At 40.2% G+C, this 19,896-nt stretch overlaps 2 protein-coding genes across 2 annotated transcripts; one reads left to right on the top strand and one right to left on the bottom strand.

Moving 5' to 3' along the window:
• Window positions 1-1,694: 1,694 nt before the first annotated feature.
• On the bottom strand, window positions 1,695-11,564 carry QDPR (quinoid dihydropteridine reductase). Its single transcript, XM_054295891.1, has 7 exons — window positions 11,429-11,564; window positions 11,212-11,304; window positions 9,681-9,777; window positions 8,781-8,921; window positions 5,828-5,936; window positions 4,365-4,448; window positions 1,695-2,541 (listed from the first exon to the last, which is right to left on the bottom strand). The coding sequence occupies exons 1-7, from the start codon at window positions 11,510-11,512 to the stop codon at window positions 2,433-2,435; spliced, it is 717 nt and encodes a 238-aa protein (XP_054151866.1). The 5' UTR covers window positions 11,513-11,564; the 3' UTR covers window positions 1,695-2,432.
• A 351-nt stretch (window positions 11,565-11,915) lies between these two features.
• On the top strand, window positions 11,916-17,320 carry CLRN2 (clarin 2). The gene is made up of 3 exons (XM_054295699.1): window positions 11,916-12,754; window positions 16,461-16,640; window positions 17,048-17,320. The coding sequence occupies exons 1-3, from the start codon at window positions 12,502-12,504 to the stop codon at window positions 17,311-17,313; spliced, it is 699 nt and encodes a 232-aa protein (XP_054151674.1). The 5' UTR covers window positions 11,916-12,501; the 3' UTR covers window positions 17,314-17,320.
• Window positions 17,321-19,896: the final 2,576 nt, after the last annotated feature.

Here is a 19,896-nt window from a genome sequence, read left to right as displayed (position 1 = left end):
GAAAAGTTTATTTTCAAACAACATTACACCTGTGAAACCCAGAATGCTGAGTGCAACTGGGCTGCAGGGTAAGCAGGACTGATCTGGCATGATTTGGGTTTTATTTTTCACCAGACCCCACTTGACTTCCCTCCTAGTAAACAGTAGCATGCATCTTTGAAGGAAGATTGCATAGAAAAATGCCCTACTAAACAGGCTTTGTGCATATGAATTCTGTAGTGTGACAACATCTGTACAGTCCCAAGTAAAAAACACGATAAATTCAGCTGCTTAATATATATAAGAAATTAATAAATATTGCATTCCTTAAATTAAAGGAAGGTAAGGTTCTAACTTCTGTAGTACAGTGCTGGTAATCATGACATATTTAACATCTGTAAAATATGAGCAATTCAGAAGTTCTCATCAACACTGGAGTGGAAATTCATCATGTACCTATTTCTGTAATAAGCAGTAAGACATCCTGATGGGCTGGTTGGACTAGATCTTCAGAGCTCTCTTGCAGCCCAAACCATGCCATAATTCTGTGAAAATCTTTTCAACAGGACTACAGTCTCCATTAGTAGTGTGGGGGCACTGTAGAGAGCTCATCCATATGGAACACACCCACAAAAAGACACATCTCTGCTCCTTATTGCAGCACCACCAGATCTCTGGGCCAGCTGAAGGAAATAAAGTTTGGAAAGATACAAGATGAAACTGGTCACAAAAAGCCTCTTTAACATCAAACTCCTCAGGTTAAATCTCTCACCTTAGCAGCAATTTGTCAGACACCTGGCTCACTGTCATACACTCACCTCTATTGTCACTCTCCAGATTCAATAATATCATTTTTGTATCTTTCTGCTCGTACCTGCGAACTGATGAGAGTTAATCCAGAAGTCTTGCACTCACAATTATGCTTTAAAACTATTCACTGCCTCAGCTAGCTTGGCAAAGGGAAGCCTTCAAATCCTGTTAGTTTGCAGTATGATAGCTACACCCTTTTCAAGAATAACTGAGTAGCACTCTAGTTTCATTCCCAACCAGTCCCTTGCAGTTTTTGTCTGTACTCTGAGCCTGTATAGACTGCTGGTGCACCAGCATCATTGCAAGCTTTTCACTGAAAAGCAGATTTGCAAATGACAGTCCTGGTTTGACAAGACAGAAGAATTCCCCTCTACCTTTGCATCCTGCAAAACAAAACAAGTAAAGACAGTCATAGCAAAACAGGCAATCATTCTATGCTAAAATTAACATGGGCACATGTGAGCTTTTCCAGTGGGAAGAGGGGAAAGGTTTCTTGACTCATGGTAGTAAATCCTTCCCCAACACAACCCTTAAGTTAATAAAAACAGGAAAGTTCAGAGGGAGAACATACACACAACTTTGCATGTTTAATTGCTTTCAAGATGTTCCCAAAAATCCAATAGAACTGATTTCCTGTGAGTCCATGCTCAGAACAGGTAATGCTTGCACTCTTTATCTGAACTGTATTCCCATGTAACATGGATGGATTTAAGAAAACATTTGTCCCAGCTGAAGGCCTGCCTCTGTGCATGGCTAGTAGATCTTCGGCACACACTGAAATGCACCATCAGAATTAAATAAGTAAAAAATTAAGTCCTTTACCACAACTGAACTGTATGTTCAATTAAACCAATTAAAATGTTATCAAGGTATTTGGATTACAGTAATGGAGACAGCCCAGTACATAAAACAATATATATTTATTTGCACAAAAAGGTCCGTTTTCAAGTGCATGTATGCTTTTTCTACTACTTTACAGCACTTTGCTTTTAGAAAAAGTCAAGAACAATCATGACCAAGAGAAAAACACACTATTCATTTGACAGAATGACTCTTATCCTACAACTGTAGGCCTGAGAGCAGCTTATGAACTGTAAGGCAAATTAGGAATTCCTTCTCAAGTGAGTAATCTCAGTTTCATTAACTCAAGTGGAACATTCACAAGAAAAGTGTTACATGACTAGAACATGATACATGACTGTGGTGTTCCCTATGGCTATAGCAAACACAATAGGCAGGTTATATTCTCAGACAGAAAAAGACAGAAAGCTGAAAGATCCACAGTAAGTTGCCAGAAACACTTACTGACAGAGAAAAAAATCCAACTATTATGTATGCAATCACATGACATAGTTAAGCACAATTCCCATTTCAGAGAAAACAGGTAAATTGCCATAAAATGCTCAGAATTAGGACACCTACAGACTTTAAAGCCTGCAACCTTCATTTAGAGACAAGTTGGTATTATTTGGTAAACAAATGCTGATAGCTCACAACTGACAGCACAAACATTACTTGAAATCTGGTTCCATTAATGGAATAACTACAAACACTGGACACAGAAGACCATTGAAATTATACTGGTGGACAGATTTTCCACATCTTCTGCTTTGCTGAAGTTTCATCACTTCAAGTGACTGAAATCAAAGATGTGCTGCTGAAACTAGTTCAGTCTTCCCACCTGTAGTTATCACCTGGATAAGACTGCCAGAGCTGGGTCGATCCTTTCCTGTTATCCAGTCATAAAAGGTTCTGTTTTAAAATAAATGGATAAAATAGGGTGAGGGAGAACAAAAAAATTACAACTATTATCAGGTACATTGACAGGAAGAATAAAATACAAGCCTATTAATTTTCCTTCTTTTCCTACTACTCTCTCTAGAGATGTCAATGTGATGTGATCACTGGATTCAGACCCTCAGAACTGTACAGAGGGCCCAGAGAAATCCAAGGGACATTAGAGTACACGGGATTTCCAAAATATCTCAAAAGAAAAGGCCAGGAGCTTAAAATGTCAGTCACTAGGTTTTTTCCTATTTAAAAGAAGTTAGAAAAGGGGAAGGAGGAGCTACTTTAGTTGCCTTTATAGCATATAAATAAAAGAATTACACTTTTATGACTAGAATAGAGTTGCTAAATTCATTACTCTGCCACTGGCCATTATAACATTATGATATTTAACTGTGAAAGTGGTCTCAGTGGGAGGGAAAAAAGCCTTAAGACATCCAAAACAGTGCTGAGTAAGATGGACACCTTTCAGGTAGCAGACCAGGAGACTCCTTATCAAAAGACAACATAATCTCCTTCCTCAAAATAGATTAGAGAGAGTGAAGTGTATTTTACAGGTCCTTCAGCCTTCCCAATAATGCACACACAGCAACTATCATGTTGGAACATCCCACAATTCAACAAGAGCTCCCAGGGCACAAAATCCAAGTGCCATATGGGAAAGGATTTCCCGCATTGTTCCCAAGATGCAGATGTTGCTCAGTGAGATTTCCAGTTTTCCAAGCACTGGGGTTAAACTTTAGGGAATTAGAAACAAAACAAACCAATCAACTGAATTCTCCTGTAAGGATAAATTATTTAAAAGTTCAACCTAAAAAACGAATTTGCAACACTGCAACATCTAGCTAAGCTATCCCTGGAGCACAATAAATTAGGGATCTTTTTCTGAACATTTCCAGGCTAGCTAAACTCAATTGATGGGGCCTGTTTTAAAGAACCTCATCAGACAACTGCAGAGGCTTAAACTAAACAGATGCAACTGAAACCATTTCCATCTCTGGCATCCACCTTAAAAAAATTTACAGAAAAGGAAATCTGATGTCAGAACTAAACTACTCTCTGAACAATTAGCAATAGGTAAATTCAATTCCACTGTCAGTTCTAAAAGACTTTTAAAATGTGAGTTCACACTCAACAGAAACTCTGCTACTCCCCATCACATGGCAGAAGGCAACAGTCATGCTGCACCTTCTCTAACCCTGAGGAATGAGAACAGTAAGGCAGATAATCTCAGCCTGCCCTTACATAAACTACAGCTGAAGTTTCAGCATTTTGCAGCACCATTCAGGACAAGTTTTTGTAGATAGTAAAAAAAAAAATCTGTACTAAATTCTTCTGAACAAGAGCAGAAATGTTGCCAGTTGATAGAACTGAACTAACGTGCCATAAACTGGGCAGTAAAATGTGTTTAGAAGAAAAAGAATCCCACCCAAGTTGAAATGCTTATTTGCAGTTTATCTTTAAGTCAGGTGTCTCCTGCACCTGCTGTCTGCAATTTAATTTGTCTACAGGCTTTAGGAAATTCTCCAGCTTCCAGCTGCTTAAGGCTATCTTCCTTGCTGGAATCACTTATGCAGAGAAGCTGAAGTTGATGGAGTTAGGCTAATTTTCTCCAGTTAGGAAGCCTGTGCAATTAAACCTGATGTGATTTAGAAAGATACCCAATAAGATGATGAGAGGAAAAAAATCCACCCAAATCCAAGACAGCTATTTAAACAGAACAGGCACTGAGATGCAGCAGCAAGAGGGACAGGGAGCAACTGTTTAGTTATCCCACAGATACTCACTCTGCAATGAAATCTAAAGGTGTCCAGGAGCTGAAATCTGCATCAGGCATTGATTTCCTGTTTGCTGGTGTATCTAAGGTAACCCTGTGATTAAAGAAGATAAGCAAGCCTTTTATTTATATATCATGTTTCTGATGAGCACCACCTGCTTCAATTCACTTCTGTAATAAGTCCTTGACTTTTACACCAGGTGATATGGATCCCTTGCATCCTCTCCATGTGTTAACAGTCTATAGTCATTAGTTTCAATCTATATCCAAGGCTCCAACTAAGACTCCCCCCAGCATCCTGGCTAGCTGAAGAAGTGCCCATTGGAGCCATCACTCAGCCTGCAGTTCCCCTCCCACCCCTCCTATGAAGATGGGGAATGGCAGCAATAAGCCTGTTCACATGTACTGCCCAGCACACCTGCACTACATCCATGCTTTTGAGAGACCAAGTGCATAAATATAGGAAGTGTGAGTTTGACAATACATATTTACACTAGATACAATGATATGAAAGGGTTAACTTTCCAGCACTCCCTCACTGAAATGCTGTTGACAATCCAAGGTATATTTATCCTCTCAAAAATTCAGTTAAGAACAGCATTTTGCATGAGAACTACACAAGAGCAGCATGCACAAAAATCCATTGATCTTGGTGTATGCCTGGCTGTAAAGCTCTCTAGAAGGTGCTGTCAGTTACCCAAACACATTTAATGCCATTCCTGTCTGACCTGAAGAAGTGTCTTAAGAGTGTGTGTGAGGAAACCAAAAGTAGAGAATTCAGGTAGTAGATCAAATCTCTGTACAGAACTCTCTAGTCTTACATTTTGGGTCTTGAACTAGATACGGACCTGGCAAGAAACATACTTTCAATTTCTACAACAGAATTGATAAAATTAAACATAGTGAAAACCTACTAGACCATCCACTTTTCACTAGCATTCCTAACAAAAAGTGAAAGCAGGTAATTACAAGCTAAATTTTTTGGCTTACAGGTCCTCAAAGTACCCTTATTTTACTGTCCAGGCATGCAGAACCTTATGAAGAAGCATCTTTAATCAAGTGAAAGCCTGTCAAGTAATCCTTTGCTTACTATTATCACAGAGCTAAGTCTAAAACTTTGCTGAACAGTTTATCTCATTTTAATAGTTCATCTCATTTTTACAGTTCTGTCTATCCTGAAATAAAGAAATCACATGTTAATGCATGGCTACAGTTAAACTGGTTAAAAGTAAACAAAATTTTAATCCTAACATCCATGACTGTTTTGCAAAGACAAAGAAAAGAATGTAATCATTTTTAGGGTGACTTGTGTAATTCTTTGTTCATCCAGTGAAGATGCATCTTTTCCCTGCGAGTAGATCTGAGAGGCTGTTTGTGTGCTGTGAATAGGACACTGCAAACATATCTGTTTGGCTCTAGGTTGCAGCAGTAATTAAATTAAACACAGGCAGAGACAACTAAGCAACCACTTACGGTAAAATGGCAACTGCAGCAGAGCCAGATGGCAGCCCACTGTTGGCACCAGCCAGACTCCGACAAAGCTGGTGCACTGCTCCTTTGGCCATGCCATAGGCAATCATCCCTAAAAATTAAAAACAGACAAATCAGAGCACTATCAGAACAGCCCTCAACATCAGCAGTAACATGACAGAAACTAAAGACTGATAAATATTAGGACCACTTACCACAGCCAGAAAAGAATCAGACTTTTAAAACATATTAAAGCATACATATTTTTCTTTTAATATGTCTTTTTATAATGTTAATAGAAAGGCTTTAGTAGACATCCAGAAACTACCACAGAACTCAGTTAACTCAGCACTACAGAAATAAACAGCTTACCAAGTCAAGCATGTTTAGTCAAAGTATCCAAATGCACCCTGAAGGATGTGACCTACAGGGCTAAGTTTACAAATTTAACAGAGTAAGATGCTCACAGACTTCAATAAGGCACTCTTCTATTAATTTTCATCATATAACTACGGTATTTGTGAATTTGGACCCAAAGAGATACTTCTCTCTCAAATCTGGAATTCACTTGGTCAGCATCCCAGGTCTGACAGGCCCTGTGGAGAAAGCTACAAAAAAAACCCAAGGCTCATGGTAGAAAATTAATAAATAATGTGTAGGAAAAGAAAGCTTTTTCCTAAAAACTGCTGCTTTCTAGGCAAGTCAGCATTTAGCAGCGTAAGAGCAGCAAGAACCAGAGCACAAGGCACACTGGTCAGGAACAAGAGCTGGACAATCAGAGGTCTCAGATGTCTCAAGGCATGCATCTGTCAAGAAGTCCAGACACAGACAAAGTACCTAAGAAAACAGGTCTACTACAACTGAATGTCTTCCTTCCTAGCCATCTATACAGCTATTCAGCCCCTTTCCAATGCTCCTAAAGAAGTATTCTGAACGTAGTAGAAATACTTCTACAATGTAATTAAACATATTAAATAACATCCATTTTTACTAGGAAGAATCATGGACAGCAGTAGCTAACTTATTGTTATGATAAAAATATTCACATGTGTATCATATTCCTCTCTCGTCTTGCCTAAACCAAACATTCTAATTCTTTTTAGAAACCTTTTCATGCCTGATACATTTCTCAAACATCACACTCACCCTGCTTCTGTCACTGTTCATGTAATTTTCAATGTTCTTTGGTTTGCATTATGTGAGGCAAGATTTTCTCATAGGAAAAGAAAAATCTCATTAACAGCAAACAAGAAAAAGATTCTTTCTTCCAGAACAGCCAGTCATAACAAGGCCAATAAGGCATATTTGCAAAAGTTGAGTAACAACTCTTTCCCAATTCTTCCTGATGTTAATAAGTTGCATGTGTTTGCTCAAAGCACTGCTGTGACTTTTAGAAAAATCCAGACCAGCTGAAACCAGCTAGCTCAAAACAGGAAGGCTCATCACTTTGATTCCTGTGTTCTGGTCTCTACCTCCCAAGACCACCCGAAAAAACCTGAAAATCTGCCAGAATTATCTTTTTTTCATTTGTGTATAGTCAGTCAGCAGTTCACTGTAAATTATTCATCTGCTTATTCTCAAAAATAAACCTTTTATCTTTGACTATAATGGATGCCACTATAAAAACAAAAGATTAATCATTAACTAGAAAATATATAGAATATTTTTGCCTGAACAGTTTTAGACAAAGCTTTCAGGAATATTCATAAATTGTATATGTTTTAATATCTTAGTATCTGTGTCTTAAAAATATTGTTAAAATGACACTAATAAAAGCTTGGGAAATAGGAGTATTTGTCTCAAACTTTCCTTTTGCTGCCTGTGGGCTTGTGTGTCAGTGCCTATTTTTTTTTTTCCATTTTAAATTTCTCCCAGATTTCTTCCTCCATGCAGACCAACATGGTTGAGGGGTAAGATTAAAAATGCAATAAATTTCCTATTAAATAGCTAGCTGAGGACAAAGCCAACAGTCAACAAGCTTATCTATGTTTGAAGCAAAGATAGACTGGAATCAGAACATGAACAGGACAAGCATGGTTACCAGAATCAGCTGAGTCATCACCAACAGAAAGATTGGTCAATTAAGGACTCTGTCTTTCAGAACACAAATAGGAAATTTAACTTTGTCTAAGCACTGTACTTCTATTGCTGTGTGCTTCTAGTCTTCATTGTCTTCCAAACACTTTTCTGTATCATATACTAGCCAAGTATATTTCACCAATGCATGTCAAATACTATTTAAATACTGCTTCTACATGCTTGCACTACAGCTTCCAGAGATTCAATATTGCTACCTGTAAAATTACATTTTCCTTACACATTTCAGCAGCAGGATCCCATCTGTGCTTGTGGGATCTCAGCCTCTCAGAACTGGGGTGAACGGTGAAGGGATAAGTTAATTGGAGTGTGAGACAAAGGGTTTAAGATTTCTGTACAGGGGGGTCTAGAGAAGTAAGATGGAGGAATTGGGGCGTGCCCTTCTCCTTCTTCTTCTTCCTCTAGGCCTCCATCTTCTGTGGTGATGTTGGCACTCTGGGATTGGGCATTACTAAAAGAACACTGGTTAATAAGGGTAGAGGGTATTGGAGAAAAATGATAAATATTGTATACGTAACTCCGGGTATAAAGATAGGTGGCCGCCCCAGGGGCTCTCAGTGTGTGCCCATGGCTGACTGCTGAGCAGAACTCTGTCAGGCCAAGAGAAAATCTTTTAGATAAGCAATTAATAAACACCGAGACCGAGAAAAGATCTGAAGTCCCTTCTCATCCTTTGGAGCGCAGGCGGCCCAAGGCCATCTTCGGGCTTTTCCAGACCATCTAAACAGCCCAAAATCCGACATGTGCTAGATGACAAGAACCTGGGGTGTGAAGCTATTGCCTCACAAACAAGAATGCTCAGATAAACAACTGTCTCTGACTGCTGGTGTCCCTGCAGCTGTCATGCACAGCATTTTACCTGGGGTTCCAGACAAAGCAGCTTGAGCTCCTGTCAGAGTCAAGAGGCCACCTTCTTTCAGATGTTTTGTGGCAAGATGGCTGGAAATAGTCGATGTCCAAACACTCTGCTTCCACATCAGATCACAGTTTTTGTATAAAGCTGATTAGGAAGTGAATTAATGAAATTAGCCAAAGGAAGACGACAAACTCTGATTTCCTCTCTGTTACACAGAGTGCAATAGCACTATGAAAACCTGCTTTCTGTAATTTTCTACCTCTACATTGTAAAATATTCATTTATGTTTTTTGTATCTCCTTTCTCTTTGAGCCTGTAACAGCCAAACCAGAAGGGGGAAGAAAGGGACACATTTCACCAGATTTATTCCAGACAGAAAACAAGGCTATTTTTATTCTTGTATCTCTACAGTATTGGGCAAAGTACAAATTTAATAATTAATATTACATGTTTAAAAGCCCCTTTTTCAATCTGAAGTGTTTTTTCTGTAGCATGAATAGGCAGTGCCTTCCAATATTGCATTGCACAGTAACAGCTCAGAGAGCTGCAGAAGCAACTGAGGTTTTATGAATAAAGCAATGACTTAGGAAACAACATCAATGTGTCTTTCATAACTTGCCTGACACAGGCAATCTCAGCAAAAAGATTGTTATCACAGATAATGCTGAGCTCCTTCAGAAAGCACATCAAAACTTTCTGATAAAAATTAGTGCATCAACAAACATTGTTGAAGAAATGAAGTGATGTGCAAATTTAACAGAAAGCAAAAATTCAGAGCACTGTGACTAAGCTATTTTGTGCTTCTATGCTTTTGTACTCTCATGGAAGAGGAAGAAAGATTTTTAAGGACTTCTCTCAGGTATCATTCATGTTTTCACCAGCATGTCTATACCAAAGGCTTACACTTGGCTTTGGCACTGCCTCCAGCCCATCCTCCTGCCACACACAGGATTGCATCCACCTTCTCTTCACCAAGAAGCTTTCCAACTTCTGCTGTCACCTTCAACACACAGAACAAGAACATACTGAAAACACTGGACTGATAAGGTAAAGAGGTAAACACCATGAATGCCATAAAGCTACTTTTTCCCTACTTATGTATCTGAGTAACACAGGACACAGCAATTCAAACAGATATAGAAAATTAATATTTATGATTCATGAACTCAAAACAACTGTGTTTAAAAATAACTATAGATGAAAGTCAGACAAATGAAAGCCATAGAGTGTCACTGGAAATAAGTGATCATCAGGGCTGAAACACCTGACCCTTACCTCTACTGCTAACAAAAATTATTACTGACTTGCTTTTGACAGGTTCTTTTCAGAGTATGGTGTTGTTTAAGATAGGAAATGAAACTCCAGGTCTGACAAGGACTACTAGCGTCACTTTTGATGACAGTGCAAGAAAAACAACTAAAGATTAGCCCTCCTTATTGCTTCTATCTAGACCACAACCATCAGTTTGAGTCTGATCACAAAATTTGAGCTTGTATACTTTAAGATATCTATAATTTCTTCTCTTTCAAATATAAGACCTCACAATTGGTAATGAATTTGTTGGCTACAAATTTTCTCTGTCAAAGCAAATAGCAAACAATCTAATCTCCCAAGAAGTTAAGAAAAACCCACAGCTTTTACAAAACCATATACTGAAAATTGTATTGTAAACATTCTATGTTACCCTTCCAAGCTTTAGGAGTTGTGCATATATAAAAAACCCCTACTGGCTAGGTATTCAGTACATCAGTAACAGAAATTGGCTTGAAACTTAAAATGTAAAAATGAATGCTATCTGTAGAGAATAAAGCAAAGTACTTTTTTCAGCTGGCTTAGATCCTCTCACATTCCCATCTGTGGAAACCAGGGCATTACCCTAGGGATCCCTTTGGGGCTTAGGTTCATATGCTTTGAGCATGCCATCTACTTACACACAACACATCTTTAAGTTAGGGTATTTGAAATAAGCGTTGCATTTTAAGGTGTCCTTACCCATCTTGATTACAACTCACCTGGCTCAGTCTATAACTCTTAAAAGTCAAGACAAAAACAAAGCAAAACTGCCTTATGTGCTGAGCCTTCAATATCCCGGATCAAGCTCTTTCTGCACATTCAGTTAAAAGGAATTACAAAAAATTAAAAAGAAGGGACGAACAGAAGCTGAAGGACCTTGAGATTCGCGGTACGGCTGCTGCTCCCTGCGTGGAGCCCGACCCATCCCTGCAGCCACCTTGGTACCGCGGGCGGCAGCGAAAGAGATGCACAAACCTGCGGGGAGGCTGCGTGCACCGCTCGGCCGAAGGGATGCGCACAGCCGGGGGAGGGTGAGGGCACCGCTCGGCCGAAGGGACGCGCACCCCCAGGGGAGGTTGGCCGCTGCACCGCCCCACCGCCTCACCCGGCACTGGCCGCCCCGCGCCCGCCGCCGACCCACCTGCTCGGCCTGCTCGGGGAAGGAGTCGGTCGCTTTCACCACCACGTTGGCGCTGGCGTCCGCGTTCTCCGCCAGGTCGATGCTGGCCACCCACTGCCACGGCGAGAGGAACGGCGCGTTAGCGGCCCGCGCCCCGGAGCGCCCAGCACAGCCCGGCGGGGCACGGCTGCTCCCCCGCGGAGCTCCCCGCCTCGCCACCTCCCGGCCCGGCGCTTACCCAGTTCTTGGACTTGAAGTACCGCACGCACTGGGAACCCAGCGCCCCTCTGCCGCCGTACACCAGCACCCTGCGTGCCGCCATGCCCGCTGCTCCGACGCTGTTCTCACGGCGCGGACGGGCCGCCTCACGGGGCGGGAGAGGGGCGGCAGCGCCCGGCCGTGGGCGGGGCGAGGGGCGGGGCGAGGGGCGGGGCGGGGCTGGGCTGCCCGCCCGGGCCGTGCGGAGCGGGGGGAGCGAGGGAGCTGCGGCAGGGGCCTTGTCCCTACTCCCCAGGACTCCTGCTGCTGTTAGTTGGTTAATTAATTAATTAATTAGTGGCTCTGAAGGTCCTGCCAGGGCTCGGGTAGCAGTAACCGTAGAAGTGCGGACAATTGCGGCCGGTTTTCTTTAGCGCTTATGGATCGCAGCTGTCGCTTGTTGCCCCCCATGAGTGCCCCGATCTCCGGCACGGCTGGCCAGGCCGCTCCCGCTGCCAGGGGCTTCGTGCGCCCCGCTGTCATTCAGGAGATTCCAGACCCATCCTTTCTGTCCCTCTGATAACTCTGCCCGCAGTGACATTTACAGGCTGGGTGGGAGCAGGCGCCGGGAAGCTCAGCACGGCTCAGGCGACAGCAGAATCCTTCAGACAAATTATGCTGTTTTGATCCTTTGTCCCTTGCACACAGATATTTATCCACTTTTTAAAATAATCCAATAAACTGGATTCTTCTCCAAATTTTCTTCACATGAGGTTGCAGTAAGAAACTTGATGTCATTTGAGCAGGACAATTAAACCCCTGAGGAAATATTAGACTGGCCATAGAGATAGGATTACTTGCTACAAAGAAGCATCACCGCACTACAATGTAATGAAGCCCTTACTTGCAACCATTTCAGGATGTTGTTGCAGCAAAATGTATTTTTTTGCCTTGATTTTTAACCATATGGGTTAATTGCTGGACCTTAAATACAAAGAGAAGTATCTTGAAATGCCTGGTATTCAGCTGTGGATTTTGGAGCATGATGAAAAATGGGAGATACTTCTGACTGCTGCAGAGAGGGCTTGGAGATGATCCCTTGAAGGCACTAGGATGCCTGGCTGCTTTAAAAAAACATTATTTTCCTTGGCTTCCCTAATAAGTTTTGTGTCTTTTATCTTGATTGTTGTTGCAATGGGGATCCCAAAGTGGATGACTGGAAAGATCCTTTGCAAAACAGGAGCTGATTTGGTCAATGCCACAGATCCAGAGCTGGTCAAGTTCATTGGAGAAATTTACTATGGACTCTTTCGGGGTGGCAAAATACGCCAATGTGGCTTGGGCGGGCGGCGTTCCAAATTCACAAGTAAGTACAATTTTAGTTGAATATTTAGTCTAATATCCAGTTCAAATTTAACTTTCTATAATTTTTGTTTACAGAACTTGTAGAATGCAAATTTGTATTATTTAATAAATATGTAGTCATTATGGTTTGACGTTTGGAGTGTGAATATAAAATTTCTATAATTTCATTAATACTTTCTGCTATAGTTATATTCTGTAATCCTGGAATCAAGCTGGGGACAAAAAATCCCTAGGGCTAGATGGAGAGTTTCCTTTTAGCCTTGTGAAGGGGGTGAAAGTCATTTGGAGATGACCCTGCAAATCATACTGTCCCTTGACTGACTTTTTCCTATGTCATGTTTTGCTCTGCCACCCCTCTGCCTCTGTTCTTGCCTTCTCTCTTGAACTCTTCTGAGGATTTTTCCCTTTAATTAGCAGAGATTTATTTAGCTGGACACATTTCTGTACTTCTCTGGCTGTCCTAATGCAAATGTCTGCCATAGCACATATCGCTAACTTTATTAACATGTTGAAGAAATTGTTACCTTCTTTTCTATTAAGTTGGGACACAAAAAATTGCTGAACTTTTAACAAATATAGAAACTTTTCTAAACGTATTGCTTTTAACATAAAAGATTTTCATTGAGGTCTTGAAAGCACTGAGCTGTACTCTGGATGATTTCCAAATTTCACTTATTCTGTTCTGTAGTGAAAATGGCAATTTGCATTGAAGATTTTTATTTCAGTGTACACATTTACTGAAACTTAAACCAATACAAGTTGAAGCTGTTGCAGTCTCACCATCTCCCTGGCCCACAGCAATGCTGTCCTGTCACATCCTTTGCAATGGCTCTGGTAGCTGAGGTGAGGTATTTCAGAAGTTAAACTGGCCAAAATTTAGCCTACAAAAATAAATACTCGTTTTTCCATAAGATCGTGTCTGACTGCACAACTACACAAGCACTTCTATAAAAATTGAAGGCAGGTGTGACTGTGGGACTTCAGAGGGAATGTAGAAAAGCACCAGAGCAATCTCAACTTAGATCAGCATGACCAGTTGTTAAACTGGATGAATTTGGACTGGTAACCAAATTATTGCTCAAGCTCTGCCTGCAACTGCAATCATGACATGGACACAGCAGTCATGCTCATCCAGCCCCAGTTCTTTCAGGCCATCCTGATAGGCAGAATGAGAAAAACTCTGCACAACTTTTTGGACTATTTAATGAACTTTCTGATTTTTTACTGTGCAACCTGAGAGGAAGGCATAATGTTCCACAGTCACTCTGGAGTACATCAGTATACAATTGGAGGACATGAGCCAGCACTCCTTAGACAAACAGAGCTCTCACTGAAGCTAGTAATAATTCTCTGGTAGAACTGTAAAACATTAAGTGCAGTAGGCACAAATATGCATTTTGATCAACAAGTGTTCCAGAGATTTTCCCTTTTAAATATTTTAATAATTCTACTGAATTTGATATTTTCACAATACTGGTTTCAAACAGCAATACACAAAGCTGATACTTTAGCACAATGGTAAGCAGGGCTGGGGGTTCTGGGTTTGACTTGGCTTTTTTTGGTTTGAATGTCCCCCTTCATCTCCAAGCATTCTGCATTTACTGGAGTGCAAGAACTTTGAGACTTTTCATGACTAATGTGATAATATAAATGGACTTCACTGGCACCATAGATGAAGACAAAGCTAACATATCATATGGTGCAGTATTGCAGTACTTCTGACACTTCAGAATTTCAAATTGCAATAATTTGCTGTTATTGGTACATCCCCTCTCACTTTGTTAACATCCACTAGAGTAGACTTATGGCTGGAACACTCTCTTTTAGCTGGGACAGTGACTCTGTTGCCATAACAGGTGTCTACTGCTCTTTTGTACTCCTCAAGATGTATCATCTGGCCTCCAGCTGCAGCTTCTGGAAGTGTCCCATCCTAAGTGCAGCATGTATGTTAGACCTCAGGCTTGTTATGATGGTCCTAAGGCACCTAAGCTGGCATGAGATGCTTCTGTTTTGACAATTGAGTCAAGGCCTGGAACAAGCTGGGGAAGCCACGTGTTTTGCCTGTGCATAGCAAACACCGCTGGATTGTGTCTGGAGTCTCCATGGCAATATCCTTTTCATGGATTCTTATTTCTGTGTGCTAAGCCAGACTCCCTGGGCAGGTCATCAGGACTTGGCTGCAAGACTCAGAAAAGAGAACAAATAATCCTTACAACTACCCTAAAATCTCTGATTGTTTGTAAGGAGGCTTAATTCCATGTGCTTTGTTGTTACACTGCCAGTTATTTTCCAGTCAGAAAGCAACCTTGTTTTTAGACTCCCATTTCTCAGATGTACTTCTGATCCTCATTACTCCCCTCATTTCTTGTTGTCAGAGTCTTCTGCAGCTCTTCTGTGCACCAAGCCCAACTACAACCCCAGAATGAGCTACTGAAAGGGCAGATCTGTTGAATCACATCATTTTTGTGTGGGATTTGTACAGTACGATTTTTTTTCTACAGGACCTACTATAATTCTGTCCTGTCATGATCAAATTATATGCCTGAAGTTCATAGTGACATCTACAAACTGTTGCTGCCTACTTTTTAGGTGGTTTGTTTGAACTTTGTGGGTTTTTTGTCAGTTATACAGCACAGGTAGTAACTTTTTAGTAATTGGGCAGTGAGTTTTTCAGAGCATGTATGAGTGTGCAGTGCTATGCTAGCTGGAGGTCTCCTCTTGATCACCTTGTATTTTAGAGTTCCTCTCAGTCAGCTTCTCTCTTTCCTGTCAGTCAACATCACCTACAATTCCCTACTCACATTTCTTCTGATTCTGTTACTAGAGGGCTGCAGGATAAACTAAACATTCAGCTGTACATTTCCTGCTCCTCCTGCCAATCTGGCCCTCCAACAAAGGAACTGTGTCTGAGAAGACAGAACCAAGAAAATTGCTGTTCTCAAGAGACAAGTGAGTGTCAGGCTGCTGAGGGAGAGCTTGTGCCTATAGCAAACCATGCGAGTGCTTCAGCTAAAGCCCACCTTGCAATACTTTACAAGCTTCCTACATCTGTGGCTAAAACACTGCCAGATGCCCAGGAAAGCATGAAGGGGCCATAAACACTAGATGAGAAACCAAGAAGGGAATCTTAAAGGGCAAACCTGTGGGATTAGGATGTATGAAATCAGGGCAGATCTCACTGGAGCCAACAGTAAAGAGAGGATTAGAAAAAAAAAGAAGAAGAACGTGAGAAAATAAAAACAGAAAAAGGTGATACTATTTTAGGCAGCAAGGGAACAAGGAAACTGAGACTATCAGACTTCAAATGGATGAGATAAAAAGCATGAGACAGGAATGAGAAGCTCCAAACCAGGAGTTTGGTACTGAGAACAGAGGTGAAAAAAAGACAGGAAAGTCTCTTTTGCAGCAGACAATACAGCACCAGAGATAAAGACATTAACCTGCTAGATGAATAAACAGGACTTCACCCTGAATCCTTATTCACAGATCCTGTTTAGAGGATTATTCCTGTAGCAGAAAATCCCTGGCTTGATGCACTGAAAAATAAAGCATCAGGAACTGAGATTTGTGCAGCTAGCTGAATTCCACATCTCCATAAAAAACCAGTCCTTAAATATAAGTTGAATTTGAAGTACCAGCACAGTGCGATGTTTACCATCATCAAGAAATCCAATACACTGAATAGACAATTTATTTTTTCTTGACAGTTTTCCCACACATGGTGAAAAAGTTGAATACAGGCCTGCATGTGATGATCATAATGTTCCTCTGTGTGGCCATTTTCTTTTCTCTGGTCAGTTTTGGATTCTGCATTCTTAACGCAATAAAAGTTCCTTACCGGGCTATTAACGGTCCAGCAGGAGCATGCCTTTGGAACTTCCTTGCAGGTAAAGTAATTTTCCAGTGTTTTTCTCTAGTCACATTCATAGAAAATGATACAAGTTTCCTTCTTTTGCCTTACTGAATACCTCCTTGATTTAAATATTGTGAATACAATGAAGTTGGTGGTGAATTCACACCTATCAAAACAGAACTTCCAGGCGGTATCTTGGCTTACTGTGTCTAGTTAACATTTAACAGGAGCTGTGAATGCCAGCCTCGAGGCTTTATGTCATGGATAAAAGTATGTTTGCCCACACAATACAGCCTAAGCAGAAGGTGTTTAAGCCATGCCTTTGTCTGTCCCTACTCTGTATAGTGCTCAGTGGTGTATTCAAAGTCTTTTGAAGCACGACCAAAATATCTGTCCTGTTTTGATTTGATAATGGTGAGTACTCATTTCATTTAATTGCAGGTGGATTTGTGGTACTTGGAGTCACCAGCTTCATGGCTGCTGTGAAACTTCATCACCTCACAGAAAGAATTGCCAATTTTCGGGAAAATGTCTTTCGGTTCATTGTCTTAGAAGAACGCTTTGAGGACTGTTTTTGGATTTGTGTGGCAAGTGCCACAGCACATGCAGTGAATTTACTGCTAATAGCCATTAGTGAGATTCATTTCCCTAAAATTAAGACTAAAACAGAAGAAGTCAATGTTACAGCAGAAGATATCATGTACTAACAAAACACTACAAAAACTACACAAAACTATTTTGCTCATGTGAACTGTTGTGACAGGAACAGCTTCTTGGCTCTTCATCCTTTGTTTTGGATAGATGATTTGTGTACAAACCTGTGTAAACATGTCAGTCTACAATACCAGCAACTAACATGTCTGTGAAAAAAAATTAAAAAACCAAATGCTATAAATATCATTATTCTCAAAACAAACTGATATCTGCAGTGAGTATATACTGTTTCCATTTTAAGAAAATTTGCTCTTTGGGGTATTTTAGAAAGCTAAGGTAAAATATTCATCAAACCAAATGTCTTCTTTATTTAGAAAGACAACATGTTTATCACAAATCTTTGAAACTATAAGGTTATTTCAAAAGAGAAAGAATGTATATTTGGCATTTACTTTCACAGAATTATCTAGAGCATAGTAAGAAAGACATATATCTTTCATGATGTTATACAGCATGGAAAAAGAGAACTTTATCAACTGTGAGGTTAAAGTTAAGGGGTAGCAAAGGCTAAGTGTGTGTGTGTGAAATGTTTTTAAAACAGAAATTGTCCAATACCACAAGGCAAAGAAGTGAGAAATGTAAAGTATATGGGATTCTATTAGTCTGTGAAGCAAAAATTATTAGCTGCTAGATGAACATTTTATTGCAGCTTCTGGAAGTAAACAGATTAAGGGTAATAATGCTTTTAGATAACCTGGAAAATATTAATCTGACAGATTAATTTTCTTCATGACTGTTAAGTCTATCTGAAATCAAGTAAAAGTGATGTATGATGAAATAGTATTGAAATGAATAGAACTGGCTAAATGGATGGAAAAGTTACTTTCTTAGGAAGGGCCATAATTTTGACAAAGTTTCGACCAGTTCATGCGTCCTGAGGAGTGAGTATTTTTGAGAAAAGGATATGGAATATACCATTAAGAATGGATACAGTGGCCTCTACCATCTCTGGGTTTGGCTCTATAAGGTTAGTAGGATTATGAGTAAAGCAGAAATTTGTGAGGGTGTCTCTGCAATAGGCCCTACTAACCTATCTTCTTCAAGACACCATGAGCCACTTTTGTTATGCAGGAGCACTTGTTATGCAGGAGCACTGCAATTATTCTAAAAAATTTAAAAGATAAATGGAAAATGATGATGAGTTATAGAACTGTTACAATTTCAGTATAAAGGAGACTCAATAAAGCAGAAAAAGTTCCTATTTCATACCACACTCTTGCTTCATTATTCTTCTAAATTTACTGGTGCTTTGACTCAGACCGTGCCCTGAGCCACAACTCCAGAAAGATGGTGCAATAGCCTGCACATGGATAGGCAGCAAACAAACCCAGGCTACAAAGGTGTCTTAGATGGTAACAACACTATGGCCATGAAAACTGTCCACAGGGGCCTCTGTGGTACCACCACCTTCCCCTCCCAGAAAATTCTGAATGGCTTTGAGATAGAAAAACTTGAAGTGCAGCATAATTACACAAGTAGAAAATGTAATACTTGTCATTTGTAATTGTTCTATGAACATGTATAATTTAGAAAGTTACTGTCTAAATTCTAAAGAATTATATTGTGGCATGTAACTTAGCTTTTACTAAACATAATTCTCTTCTGGAGGTGAGAAGGAAGCAGATTGTTAAATCCTCCATATTGAGTGATTGCTGTGAAAATGCTTTTCAGTAGCATTAATACTGTGTTGCAACACATTTTCATACTGATAATGAGCTGCTTGATGGCCCACAAATTTTGAACCCCTCCAAAAATATTACTGAATAAGAATCATGGGACCATTTAGGTAAGGACAAGATTAAAGATTTGTTGGAGTGGATTCCTAGGAAGGTCACAGTAGCTCTGAAAGACCCTGTAGAATGCACTATATACGTGAAGTTAAAGGGGTTGACTGGGCTGATTAGTGTTGTAATTTCTTGGTTTGAATCAATTCAAGAATGGAACATACTCTGTAGTAAAGGTCCAAGAGAAGATTTCTCTCACAGCAGACCTATGAACCATCATTGTGGGATACTGTAGCTGCACAAGTTGAATGACCAAATAACAAACAGCAATGACTGTGCTGTGACCTGTGAGAAAATAGAATTTTCAGTTCAGAGTGAACAGAAGTATCCTCATGCATGAACTAAACTTAATGAAACAGATGTGAGGCTAAATTAAACTTTCAGCTGCACAGGTTGTCTGAGTTTAGGCACTGCTAAGATACACTGATAGGTCAATGCATGGAATATTTGCCCTGGGATATTTTGTCTGGAGAATAAAAGGTTAAATGCAGGTATACATATTTGAAATGTACAATTATAAAGCCCGCCTTGGAGTTAATAATAAGTAAGTGCAACTTGATATATGTGGTCTACTTTATCTACACATTTTTATTATGCTTCACATAGTGTATCTGATCATATGCATGCTCAACATGTAGAAATGAGCACTTCTCTGGGGGCATTTCTTACCTTGGAAGATTTGAAATCCTAGATGAGAATATTTATGAATAATATCTACCCAGAACTTTGAAGATATTATGGGTCCAATCCTGTCTTTCCATAAAATTCAAGACAACTTCATATATCCCAGAA

The sequence above is a fragment of the Melozone crissalis genome, unplaced genomic scaffold, assembly GCF_028551555.1.
Source record: "Melozone crissalis strain CALT ecotype California unplaced genomic scaffold, PUWL_Pcris_2 ptg000006l_1, whole genome shotgun sequence".
Classification (NCBI taxonomy): domain Eukaryota; kingdom Metazoa; phylum Chordata; class Aves; order Passeriformes; family Passerellidae; genus Melozone; species Melozone crissalis.
Note: the sequence above shows the minus strand (reverse complement) of the source record. Positions and strands in the feature narration are given on the sequence as shown.